We start from the raw sequence: 14034 nt of genomic DNA on the forward strand, positions 1-14034 counted from the left end.
AAAAGAAATGGAAATCTTGTGAAAGAATTGTAAGAACAAACGACGTTTGTAGGCCGTACAACTTTTACAATAGTACACGAGTCAATTCATTCAAAAGAGAAAAATAATTTTGCATTGCCGGAAACTCCGCAAAATGTAACTTGATAATGAATTATCTTGCCACACTTGGGATTATGGTGGCTCACTGTTGTTTCAAGCGTTGCTCACCGACTTTGTGTGAACGCTCAGACCCCTGCAAAATGACAGGGAAGATTGAGCGCGACCAAGGAGATGGACGTAAGTTTCCTCCTCTTCTGGCCCCTTCCTCTCTCCTAAAAAAAGCCGAATGCCTGGTGTACCTTTTCTAGCGTCAGCAACCTGTAAATAGCTCTCCCACAACATGTAGGACACCGGTGTCAAACAGGCGGCCCGCGGGCCCGATCAGGCCCGCTAAGGGATTGAATCCGGCCCGCGAGACAACACTCAGAGAAGCGCAAGAGAAAAACGAGCTGCAGGTTGAAATATGTCAACTTGATGTTGCCAAAGCCAGGTGCCTCGAACAAAGACACTGTACTTGTATTTCTTTCTTTCTTTCTTTCTCTTTCTTTCTTTCTTTCTTTCTTTCTCTTTCTTTCTCTCTTTTTTCTTTTTTGTTTCTGTCTTTCTGTTTTTCTTTGTTTCTGTCGTTCTTTCTTTCCTTCTTGCTTTCTTTCTTTCTTTTTTTTTCTGTCTTTCTATCTTTCTTTGTTTCTGTCTTTCTTTCTTTCCTTCTTTCTCTATGTCTTTCTTTCTTTCCTTCTTTCTTTCTTTTTTTTCTCTTTTCCACCCCTTTTCTCCCACTCTGTCTCTTTCACTTTCTGTGTCTCTCTTTTTCTCTTCCTTTGTTGCTCTTTGTCTCTTTCTCTCTCTGTGTCTTTTAACCTCTTTTGCTCTTACTTTCTTTTTTCCTTTTCTCTCTTTTCTCTTTCTCTCTTCCTACCCTTTGCGCTTTCTTTTCTCTTTTCTCTCCTTCTGTCTTTCTATTTCTCTTTGGATTCTTTCTTCCTCTTCCTTTCTTTTCCACCTCTCTCACGACTTTTTATCTTTTGTTTCTCACGCTCTCTCCCTCTCTCTTTGTGCCGCCCTATCTCCTTTTCCCTCCCTCTTTCTCTCTTTTTTTTATCCCTTTTTCTTTCTCTTGAATCTACTCGTCCGGCCCCCGAGAGAATGTTTGCTCTACCGTGCGGCCCCCGAGTTCAAATGAGTTTGACACCCCTGATGTAGGAGGTCGATTTAGACCCCACAGTGTTCCACCTGAGACTTACTCCATGCAAAGTCAGTGGCAACCCCCCTTCGGGTTAGCTAGCTTGATTCCCGGAATGTTCTACTCGCTAGTTTTGCGTAACTGGATCTCAGGTACGAAGCCCACCTGTGGTGTTGACATCACTGCAGCTGCCGTTGATCAGCATTTTGCCCTCCGGACAAGAACATCTGGCGCCCGTCGGGTTCAGCAAACACATGAAATCGCAAGACATCCTCAGGCAGGGATTTGAAGCTGTCAAGAAAAAGGAGGAAGGGGGTCTGTGATCAGGGTTTTTTTTAAAAAAACGGAGGGCGATGTTCGAATATTTCACCAGTGGTATCTCTTCATATGAGGTTAATTCATTCCAGAACTCAAATAACTTGCGTAATCAACACATTTTCAAGGTATGAAATAATCCAAAAATGATAGGCATGTCCTGAAGACCTTAAAGTATCCTGGTGAACCCTTAACACACCTTTTTGATCGCTAAAAAAATCCAGAAACAAGAGAAATAATTGATTAAAATGCTAGCTAGCTACGATGCTAAAAAGGTAGCCGGATACTGAAGTAAAATAATTGCACATTTTTCACTTTATACAATTTAGTTTGTTGTATTTCCTGTAAAATAAGTCAATAAAAAAATCAATAAATGAATTTGTTTAATAAATGAGAAAAGATTCTCATTCTAGTCTCTTAATGAATTGCTTAAAAATAATTACCGATGCTTGAATAGATTTGTCAACGAAACCCAAGAACTGGAATTTATTTATGTCATTTTCTAAAATAACAGCGTATTATGTTATTACTGGGTTGTTACTATGGTATTACCATAGTAACAGACTAAGTCAACCAATTAAGAATGATTTAACAAGAAAATCCCAATGAAACAGCAGTGATTAGCTATTTTCAGAACAGGAAACATGAACTATCCTTAGGGGGCATCCAGATCCTCACAAGGATCATGTTGGAGACCCTTGCTTTAAAAAAGTTATTTGTAAGTCTTTCCAAGAATGTTTCCAGGAGTCCTCTGCCCTAGAAGAAAGATTCAAAAGAAGCTAACAAAATTGATGACGCTACAAAACGTAAACGTACATTAAAAGCATTGTGGAAAGAGGAGTTCACGTGGCTTTTAGCAGACGATGCAACGCAAACATTGCATGAATGATGATGAGTCGATACTGGTACAGATTCAGATATACTTTATACTTTTTCCAATTATCCATCCCTAATACTTTGCAACAATGTTTTTTTTTAGCGATTTGTCACCTTATTGTGTTTCAAGTTGTGAAAAATGGGGCAGGCATCTTTTTGATCGTTAAAGAAATCCAGAAATAAGATAAACAATTGATTAAAATGCGAGTTTATTATGAGCACTTATCATAGAGGGATTTCCTGGTTGCTAACGAAACGGCAATGTCTGAAACTCATGAGAAAAAGTTAGCGGACTGAAAAGATGCCGGCCCCGCCAAAAAGTTGCCTGCCCCATTTTTCACAACTTGAAACACAATAAGACAACTCATCGAAAAAAAAACATTGTTGCAAAGTATTAAGGATTGATAATCAAAATATATAACAGAACAACACTTTAAAATTAAGTTTATTATCATCGATTTATAGCATTCGTTGCATGTATATGGAATCGCTGTTTTCCATCTGCCATCAGTATGTACCTGTATTAACTCATCTTCATTCATACTACTAGCCACGTGAACTCCTCTTTCCATGATGCTTTTAATGTACGTTTACATTTTGTAGCGTCATCAATTTTGTTAGCTTCTTTTGAATCTTCTGGGGCAAAGGTTTTGGCTTGATTCCTAACCACTTCTCCATTTTTCTTGTGTTCTCTGAGCGTCTATATGCAAAAGCGCGACTTTATAACACTCGGGAAAGTCCAGAAGCATTAAGTTATTCGAGGCAGGCTTCTGATTGGCTGCCGAGTATGCGAATTGCCGAACGCACCGAAATGCCAACATTTCCAAACCGAACGAAGATTTCGGAATAAAGCAAACGTTTGATTTGAAAAATAAATACAGAAATAAATAAAACGAAATATTTTTTTTTTAGTTTTTTCTTCTTTAATGTACGTTTACGTTTTGTAGCGTCATCCATTTTGTTAGCTTCTTTTGAATCTTTCTTCTGGGGCTGAGGTTTTAGCTCGATTCCTAACCACTTATCCGTTTTCTTGTGTTCTCTGCGCGTCTACTTTGGAAAATGAAGTTTGAATGCGCGACCTCGGGAAAGTCCGGAAGCAGGAAGTTATTTGACGCAGGCTTCTGATTGGCTGTTGAGTATGCAAATTGCCAAATGAACCGAAATTCCGGAATTTCCAAGCAGAGCGAAAATGTCGAAATCGGAATAAAGCAAATGTGCGAGATGAGTGACGTAGCATGAGAGATGATTGATGATACGTAAGCACTTCTTGTCCACTTAAAATTAAAGTTGCTGTAACTTTAATTAAACAATCACACAGGAATGTTTTTTATTTTCTTTCTTTTATTTTAACGAAGCAAAAACTTTGTAACCTTCACTCGTTAATTGAAACTCTTCGTTCAGAGGTTCCGTACCACCGGAGTTGTCAAGAGCTCAGGTCAAGCATACGCACGATTCCACATGCGTCAACCGCGCGAACGCGCAAACTTCCCTAATTGGTTACAGAAATCTCCCAAATTCATGGAAATCACACTCAGCAGGGCTTTCGATTGGATCTCGTGGACGGCATCGGAAACAAACATTTGTTGATTCGTGATGAATTGATAATACGTGTGGACGCCTTGTCGTAGGAACAAACGGGGGTTTTGTGGAAGAGCGGTCCCGCGCCATGCTCGCCGGGTTTAATGAGTCTCTCAGGGAGGAAAGAAGAGCTTCTCTTTGAGAAATTGACCGACGTTCGGGCTCACTGTTGCGTGATGACTGCAGAGCAGAGTCGGACTCGTCTGGGCTCGGGGGCCGCACCGAAGGAAGAAACCTTCTCGAGGGGCAGGACTGGGAGCCTAAGCGTGCCTCAACTGGAGGGTTGAGGGTCTTTTCGGAGGCTCCCGATTCAATTCTGATTAGATTTTTTTCTATATCGTTTCCTCGACTGTTTGTGTTTAATCTACTGGCCGTTTTTCAAAATAAAGCAAAACAATAGAATTCATTTCCAGCAAGGGCGTAACTGGCATGTTTTTGAACCAAATTATAGCTTTTTTAATACTCTCTTTAGCTTAATAAAGGGGGGAGAGAGAAAGAAAGAGAGACCAAGAGAGAGAGAGAAACAAAGAAAAGAAAGAAAGGGACAGAAAGGGAAAGAAATAGAGAGGGAAAATGAGAAAAAGAGAACAAGAGAAAGGAGATAGAGAGAGAGAGAGAGAGAGAGATGGAGAAATGGGATGAAGAGAGCGGGAGAGTGAGAGAGAATAAGCGAGACAGAAACAAAAGAGAGAAAGATAAAGAGAGTAAAAGGGAGATATACACACAGGATGCAAAAGAGATAAAGAAAGCAATAGATAAGGAAAAAGGAGAAAAAGACAGAGAGATGAAAGAGAAATCTAGAAAAAAAGAACAGAGAAAGAGAGAGAGACAATGAGAGCGATGGGGGGATAAATAGACCAAGAAAGAGGAGATGGAGAGCAGAGGAGATAAATTTATTGAACACAGGATGCGAAAGAGATAAAGCAATAGATAAGGAAAAAGGAAAAAAAGACAGAGATGAAAGAGAAATTGAGAAAAAAAGAATAAACAGAGAAAAAGAGAGAGAGATAGAGAGAGGTGGGATGAATAGACCAAGAAAGAGGAGAGGGAGAGCAGAGGAGAGAAAGAGATGGAAACAGAGAGAGAAAAAGAGAAAAACAGGGGGATAAAGAGAGCAGTAGAGAAAGAAAAAGGAGAAAAAACAGAGAAAGAAAAGAGAAATTTAGAAAAAGAATAGAGAAAAAGAGAGGGGGGAATAAATAGACCAAGAGAGAGGAGAGGGAGAGCAGAGGAGAGAAAGTTATATAGAGTAAGAGGGAGATATAAACACAGGATGCAAAATAAAGAAAGAAAGAAACAAAGAAAGAAAACTAATAAAAAGACAGAAAGGGAAAGAAATAGAGAGAGGGAAAATGAGTACAAGAGAACAAGAGAAAGGAAAGAGAGGGATGGAGAAATGAGATGAAGAGAACAAGAGAGAGCAGGAGAGTGAGAGAGATTAAGAGAGAGAGAGACAGAGACAAAAGACAGAAAGTTACAAAGAGTAAGGGAGAGGATTCCAAAACAATAAAGAGAGCAATTGAGAAAGAAAAAGGAGAAAAAGACAGAGAAAGAAAAGCGAAAATGAGAAAAACAAAGAATAGAAAAAAAAAGAGAGAGCGAAAGAGAGAGGAGATGGCGAGCAGTGGAGAGAAAGAGATAGAAAGAAAGAGAAAAAGACAAAAACAGACCGATAAAGAGAGCAATAGGAACAGATAAAGCGAGAAATAGAAGAGAGGAAAAAAAGAGAAATCAAAAACATTGGACTGGGAAACATTCTTCTTCTGCAAATTGGCCGTTGCGGAACCAGACAATGCTAAATAAAATAAACCTGGGATTTGAACTGCCGTGCAATCAAAACATTGGTGTCTTTGAGGACTGATTATTGCATCATAGACACATTCTCAAATTATCCGTTACCAAAATCCTTTCCTATAATATTTTTCATCTCTTTATGGAATCAAACTAAAAAAAAAAAACATTTACCGTCCTGATGTTTGAACCGGTGTGCGATCAAAACATTGGTGGCTTTCTCCACCCCCAAGTTCAAAAACTCCACCGACTCTTTCCCGAACTTGTGAATCCTGAAGACTTCGTGTTTGAGTCCGGTCCCGTAGATATAATCCTCGAACAAGTCGATCCGATAAGGTTGGGAGACGCCTGCGAAACCACCAAAAACCCCCCCGACGTCAACTCCCTATGGCAAAAACCAGACCTTTTACCCCGGAAATCACCATGTCTCTCGTCGATCGTCGTCAGCGGGTCGGAACCGTCCAATCGCACGCTGCCGATCCGAGAAAGCTCGGGATCGGCCCAGTACAAACGTTGGTTGAAATAATCGATGGCGAGCCCTGCGGGGAACGGGAAACAAAGACTTTTGTTGAGGGCTGCAACAACCAATCGATGATTAAAAGCCTTGGCAACTGTAGAGTCATTCATTTTGAGACAGCATTCAGCTTTCAGAGTACTGTTGTATAGTTGTATTTTTGTAGTATTTCTGTAGTTTTGTTTTTGTACTTCTCCAATTGTAGTATATTTTATTATTTTGTGTAGTATTGTGGGCATTTATGTAGTATTTTTGTAGTATTTCCTTTTGAGAACAGTTTTAGTCTATTTGTAGTATTTTTCAGTTGTAATATTTCTGTATTTTATAGTATTTTTGCAGAAGTATTTTTGCAGAAGTATTTTTGATGTATTTTTATAGTATTTTTAAAGTATTTCTTTAGTCTTTTTTTAGTAATTCCAATGTATGTTTCTGTAATATTAACATGATTGTATTTTTGTCGTATTTCTCTAGATTTGTTTTTGTAGTTCTCCTATTGTAATGTATTTTATTATTTTGTATAGTATTGTGGGCATTTATGTAGTATTTTTGTAGTATTTCCTTTTGAGAACAGTTTTAGTCTATTTGTAGTATTTTTCAGTAGTAATATTTCTGTATTTTATAGTATTTTTGGAGAAGTATTTTTGATGTAGTATTTTTATAGTATTTTTTTAGTCTTTTGTAGTGGTTCCAATGTAGTATTTTTTTCGTATTTCTGTAGGTTTGTTTTGTAGTTCTCCTTTTATAGTATATTTTATTATTTTGAGCATTTATGTAGTATTTTTGTAGTATTTCATTTTTAGAATAGTTTTAGTTTATTTGTAGTATTTTTCAGTAGTAATATTTTTGTATTTTATAGTATTTTTGCAGAAATATTTTTGATGTATTTTTATAGTATTTCTTTAGTCTTTTGTTGTAATTCCAATGTAGTATTTCTGTAATATTAACATAATTGTATTCTTGGCGTATTTCTGTAGGTTTGTCTTTGTAGTTCTCCTATTTTAGTATATTTTATTATTTGGGGCATTTATGTAGGAGTATTTAATTTTTAGAATGGTTCTAGTCTCTTTGAAGTATTTTTCAGTAGTAATATTTCTGTATTTTATAGTATTTTTGCAGAAGTATTTTTGATGTATTTTTAAAGTAGTATTTTTATAGTATTTCTTTAGTCTTTTGTAGTAGTTCCGATGTAGTATTTCTGTAATATTAATATAATTGTATTTTTGTCTTATTTCTGTAGGTTTGTTTTTGTAGTTATCGTATTGTAGTATATTTTATTATTTTGGGCATTTATGTCGTATTTTTGTAGTATTTCATTTTTAGAATAGTTTTAGCCTATTTGTAGTATTTTTTAGTTGTAATGTATTTTAAATTTGGAATATATTTTATAGTATTTTTGCAGAAGTATTTTTGACATATTTTTAAAGTAGTATTTTTACAGTATTTCTTAATTCTTATTTGATAATTAGTTTTGTAGTAATATAGTTGTATTTTTGTAGCATTTCTGTAGCTTTGTTTTTGTAGTTCTCCTATTGTAGTATTTTTTTATTATTTTGGGCATTTATGTAGTATTTTTGTAGTATTTCCTTTTTAGAAAAAGGTTTATTCTATTTGTAGTATTTTTCAGTTGTAATGTATTTTATATTTGGAATATATTTTATAGTATTTTTGCAGAAGTATTTTTGACATATTTTTAAAGTAGTATTTTTACAGTATTTCTTAATTCTTATTTGATAATTAGTTTTGTAGTAATATAGTTGAATTTTTGTAGTATTTCTGTAGCTTTGTTTTTGTAGTTCTCCTATTGTAGTATATTTTATTATTTTGGGCATTCATGTAGTATTTTTGTAGTATTTTCTTTTTAGAAAAATGTTAGTCTATTTGTAGTATTTTTCAGTTGTAATGTATTTTATATTTGGAATATATTTTATATTATTTTTGCAGAAGTATTTTTGACATATTTTTAAAGTAGTATTTTTACAGTATTTCTTAATTCTTATTTGATAATTAGTTTTGTAGTAATATAGTTGTATTCTTGCCGTATTTCTGTAGTTTTGTTTTTGTAGTTCTCCTATTGTAGTATATTTTATTATCATGGGCATTCATGTAGTATTTTTGTAGTATTTCCTTTTTAGGATTTTTTTTGTCTATTTGTAGTATTTTTCAGTTGTATTGTATTTTATATTTAGAATATATTTTATAGTATTTTTGCAGAAGTATTTTTGACATATTTTTAAAGTAGTATTTTTACAGTATTTCGTAATTCTTATTTGATATTTAGTTTTGTAGTAATATAGTTGTATTTTTGTCGTATTTCTGTAGTTTTGTTTTTGTAGTTCTCCTATTTTAGTATTTTTTTTATTATTTTGAGCGTTTATGTAGTATTTTTGTAGTACTTCCTTTTGAGAATAGTTTTAGTGCATTTGTAGTATTTTTCAGTTGTAATATTTCTGTATTTTTGCAGAAGTATTTTTTACGTATTTTTAAAGTAGTATTTTTATAGTAGTATTTTTATAGTTGAATTTTTGTCGTATTTCTGTAGTTTTGTTTTTGTAGTTCTCCTATTGTAGTATTTTTTTTTATTATTTTGAGCGTTTATGTAGTATTTTTGTAGTACTTCCTTTTGAGAATAGTTTTAGTGCATTTGTAGTATTTTTCAGTTGTAATATTTCTGTATTTTTGCAGAAGTATTTTTTACGTATTTTTAAAGTAGTATTTTTATAGTAGTATTTTTATAGTAGTATTTTCATAGTATTTCTTTAGTGTTTTGTATTTTTGTAGTATTTTGGTTCAAATATTTCTGTAGTAGTAATTTTGCTCTGTATGTCTCATTTCTGTAGTGGTATTTTGTGATATTTCTGTAGTATTTTTAGTCATATTTCCATCGTAGTATTTTTGCCAGTATTTTTTACTAGTTGTATTTTCCGATACTATTTCTTTTGTAATATCTCTGTAGGTTCATTTTTTGTAGCATTATATTCCTGTAGTAGTTTTTTGTAATATAGTATTACTGTCGTGGTATTTCTGTAGTATTTTCCTAGTATTTACCTTGCAGTGTTTTGTATTATATCTGTATCATTTTGTACTATTTCCATAGTAGTATCTTTGTAGTAATACTGCAGTTCTATTGTCGTATTTCTGTTGAAATATTTATGCAGTAGTATGTTTGTATTATAATATTACTGTAGTAGTATTTTTCTAGTATTTACCTTGTAGAGTTTTGTATTATATCTGTATCATTTTTTGCTATTTCCATAGTAGAATCTTTGTAGTAATACTGCAGTTCTATTGTCATATTTCTGTTGAAATATTTATGCAGTAGTATGTTTGTATTATAATATTACTGTAGTAGTATTTTTCTAGTATTTACCTTGTAGTGTTTTGTATTATATCTGTATCATTTTTTACTATTTCCATAGTAGTATATTTGTAGTAATACTGCAGTTCTATTGTCGTATTTCTGTTGAAATATTTATGCAGTAGTGTGTTTGTATTATAATATTACTGTAGTAGTATTTTTGTAGTATTTCTACTGTGTTTGTATTACTGTCGTGGTATTTCTGTAGTATTTTTCTAGTATTTACCTTGTAGTGTTTTGTATTATATCTATCATTTGATACTCCACAGCTAGTCTGAGTTTACGCACACAGGTTTGATATTGTGGAGGTACTGTAGTGGAATGTGGATAATAACTGATGATAAGCATGAAGGCATCTGGTGAAGGTCATGGGATGACCTTGTTGCAAGAGGTCACAAGCTGATATGCTGAGGAGCCGGGGCGGACGACCTTCATGAGATAGCTTAACTTTATTTGAGAACACTAGAAAAGCCAATGTTAAACGTCTGGAACGTGCCCCGAATGCAATAAAGCCCGTTTCCCTTTTTGTCATATCTCTTCTCTGCGTATTTTTTGGGGGAGACACCCAACAACGGTCTTTCCAAAATAACTCTCAAAGATTTCATGAAGAAAGGTGTTCCTGACGCCCAAGGTGTCGGAACAATTTAGTTCTGTTTGAGCCTGGGAGCCAATCAGCATCAAGAAAGTCTTTCTTAACAAGAGACTAACGGTTCAGATTCAGCAGGCGAAGGAACCCGTTAGATTCGGTGCTGCGACTTCAAAACCAGCCGGAATCAGCCAAACACGGGTTCAACGGACCGCATCCAGTGATTCTGGTCCCGACCAGGTCCCCGGACTTAAGGACCTCACTTTCAACACCAAATCAATGCACTAAATAGTTCCAGGTATGGATTGGTGTGATTAAAGGGGAAATTACAATGACACTCAGTTGCCTTAAGTTATACTTACAGTAACAATGAAGCCGACCACGTTGTCTTCTATCCTAATGGTCCCACCCAAGACCCTAAACTATCATGCTTTTTGTTTCTATTCCCCAATATAACAAACTGTGAAACCTTGCCTTCAAACACCGTCACCTTACCGGTGGGTCTCCTCAGGTTCTTCTCCAAAAGCACCCTCCGCAAAGAACCGTCCATGGCGGATTCCTCGATGTGAGAGTGGTCGCCTACGACGCTCCAGTACATCATCCTGCACGACAGACAAAAAAAAGATCGGACGACTGCGAGAAAAGTGAATAATCACCTCCGCCGTACGTGATAATAAGATTACACCCACCGTTTGTGACAACCCTGAAAGGTGTTCTTCACAATTTCTCTACAGTGAGTACATTTACATGCAGGCGATAGTCCAATAGGGAAGGGAATAATACCGTAAATTCCGGACTATAGAGCGCACCTGATTATAAGCCGCACCCACCACATTTTAAGAGGAAAACCGATTTTGTACATACACAAGCCGCACCTGTATATAAGCCGCATGCCCCCACATTTAAACATGTAACACAAACACAAAATTAACCCAAACCCGACTTCGAGTCCCGCGATTGAAACTAAATGTCCTTCATTAAAGTCCACAGTTCAAAAATCACAGCCGGCAAAATGAACGGAAAATGATACCGGTACTTAAGGTTTGACTTGATGGGAAAATAATTGACTAAAACAGGGGCCTCTTATAGTATTTTCTTTAGTTGTGAGTAATTTAAAATCAATGTGATGAAACTGATGGATTTAAAAATAATATCAAGAAATATAACATTCAGATGTCTGTATGTATAGTTATTTAAGAATGCACGAATGTGAGTGCGTACTTGACTCGAACTACCTCCCACTATGGCTCGGTATATAAGTACTATACATGCATATCTAGTCATCAAGATATCATGAAACCGAAGCCATATCCCTCTTAGCTACAGTCAAAAACACACTCACATTGACTAAATATTCAGTCCATTTCGCTCTTCCCATCCTGACACCGAACATTAAGCCCGCATTTAATTATAAATGATATCATTGGATCCGTCTCCAGGATGGGTCCATATTTTTTCAACTAAACGCGGCCCCCGACTCCGACCAGTTTCCCACCCCGTCTAACCTCAATTTCCCATTGACTGCTATCGACGGTTATGATCACCTCAGCTCCACATTCGCAGTCGGCCATCTCATTAGGTTGTGTTGGAATGGAAACGCAGCCTACACTCCATTACCTGCTCACATCCTAATGGCCGACTTTGGCAATTACAGTCCGGCCGCCTTCGAAAGATGGGATGAATAAACGAGAATCGTGCTGTTCGCGTGGCAGGAGCCGCGTTAGCATTACGCTCATTATTATGAACATTGGCCGGACAGTTCATTAGGCGGTATCGAACGTGTACCTCTGAAACCCGGTGCGCCTTATCCAGTGGTACCTCTGCTTACGAATGTCCCTACTTATGAAAGTTTCAGGTTACAAAGTAACTGAACAGTAAGCCATTGCCTCTAGTTTGGAGGTAAGATCATGGGCTAGAAAATCTAGCCCAACCCGACTTAATGATTGACATTTTAAGCCAGAACCCGGCCTGAATTTCGGGCCAAGTTTGGGTCTGGGCCCAAGATCTTACCTCTAGTTACAATGGTGTTTCAGGATACAAAGTCAAAAACACAGTACAGTACGCAACCCGGCCAGAGTTTTCTGAACGTAAAAAAACTGGCTACCGCTTAAAATCTGCCTGGCAACCCGGTGCGCATGCATACTCCCAGCATGCCCTTGGTGTCACCGTCACAGTTCAGAGTTCATGTTGTGGAATAGCTGTGGGTCAGAGATTACCAACAGAATTGAGGATGAAAGACACAGGAATCGCTGAGAAAGTGTCATCGAGAGAATAAAGCTCGGCTTGATTTAGAACAGCTGGGCGATTGCGAAACTGAGAGAAGGTTGGCTGGGTCAAGACGTCTTCTCCAACTTCGGGGAAAACACGTAATGAATCGAAAAAGGACGCACCCACTCTGGGAAAAATAACACGTGATATTTCTGAACGAAGGGGATAAAAAGCTGATGTCTCCGAGAGACGAATGACAAAACACTGTGTCAACTCTTGTAACGAAATAAATGTTTTTCTGCCATATTAGTCTACATATGTTTTGGGGCGACACCCAAAGACGACCACTCCAAAATTCACAGACGAGGAGGACGAGGGGGTTCCAGCATGATGGCAAGGAGGAGGACGCATCGTTCCATCAGCACAAATTTAAAAAAAATCAAGCAAAATTCCATGAGGTTTCGGAATTCGTGGAAAGGAATCACCCAGAAAAAATGTTGTCAAAAGCAGACGTCATTGGATCAGTTTTCTTAAGAAATACGAGGCAAAAAGGTAAATTTATATTTTTATTATGTCCTTTATTCTTTGTTATTTTAACCGATGTGCCTCTAGATTTTGGGTTATTCTTCTAATGCTCTTTAATGATTAAAAAAAAAAAAATCATCTTTTTGTGGGGCTTGGAACGCATTAGCGCATTGACATTTAAAATGTGTCTCAACTCACAACGTTTTCAGGTTACGAAGAGACTTCCAAAACATTTGTAAGTAGAGGTACTAATCTATACAGAGATCCCTTGGTTTACGAGGTTAATGAGAAAAGTAAAACGAAAGTGGAAGGCTAGCTAGCCACGCGCTAGCATCGGGTATTCTCGACTTGAGCCATGTCTCCGTGATGAATAAGAGTCCCAAATGGAGCGTTTTCCCACAAGTTGCAGCTCCAAGTCATTTATTTCAAGGGTAATGGATCTGGCTTCGTAGGGGTAGTTCGTTAGGGTTGCTAGCTTAGCGGTAGCAGGAGGCCGGACCTTCAACCTCGCTTTCCCTCCCGACGCTTCCTCAATCAACTCCTGGACGCGATAACAATAAATTCACGTTTATGGCTGTATCCATTACCCCTGGTCGACAATTTTTGGGAAGGACCGGCAGAGCGCATTTGTTTTCAGTTCAGGCCACTGAAGTCTGCCATTGCGAACAGCTTAAAGTGAACTCCACTGGGTTTGGCCGTGATCTATTATCCCTGGTCGACTATCGCTGAAAGCTAGGGCTGGACGAGCGCACTTCATTTTGGGCCTGATAGCTCTTTTTTGGACACAATTCATTATCCCCAGACCCATATTACCGCGAGCAGGGACCACCAGAAGGCACTTTATTTCACAGGGGATGCCAATCCGGCCTGCCTAATGTGAAATTCACATTTGTGGCCACAATCCATTACCCCCTTGTGGACGATTTCTGGGATCGGGCCGGCAGAGCACATTTGTTTTCAGTTCAGGCCATTGAAATGTGTTATTGCGGCCAGCTTGAAATGAACTCCACTGGGTTTGGCTGTGATCTATTATCCCAAGTCAACTATTGCTAAAAGCTGGGGCT

At 37.1% G+C, this 14034-nt stretch overlaps 1 protein-coding gene and 1 long non-coding RNA gene across 3 annotated transcripts in view; one reads left to right on the top strand and one right to left on the bottom strand.

Annotated features, from left to right (window-relative positions):
- Positions 1–10909, top strand: part of LOC148352541 (uncharacterized) — a 111907-nt gene extending 100998 nt beyond the window's left edge. For both annotated transcript variants that reach the window (XR_015852724.1, XR_015852725.1), the window contains one exon: positions 10749–10909. This is a non-coding gene — a long non-coding RNA (uncharacterized LOC148352541). The remainder of the gene's footprint in view (positions 1–10748) is intronic.
- LOC148352542 (low-density lipoprotein receptor-related protein 1B-like) overlaps positions 1–14034 on the bottom strand; it is a 583719-nt gene that overhangs the window by 24789 nt on the left and 544896 nt on the right. The window contains exons 78-81 of the mRNA XM_088353080.1: positions 10733–10839; positions 6205–6321; positions 5957–6130; positions 1388–1513 (exon numbers count right to left, since the gene is read on the bottom strand). Of these exons, the coding sequence (XP_088209206.1) occupies positions 1388–1513; positions 5957–6130; positions 6205–6321; positions 10733–10839 (524 nt within the window). The remainder of the gene's footprint in view (positions 1–1387; positions 1514–5956; positions 6131–6204; positions 6322–10732; positions 10840–14034) is intronic.

Source organism: Urocampus carinirostris, chromosome 14, assembly GCF_059441175.1.
Source record: "Urocampus carinirostris isolate Australia breed hairy pipefish chromosome 14, RoL_Ucar_1.0, whole genome shotgun sequence".
Lineage (NCBI taxonomy): Eukaryota > Metazoa > Chordata > Actinopteri > Syngnathiformes > Syngnathidae > Urocampus > Urocampus carinirostris.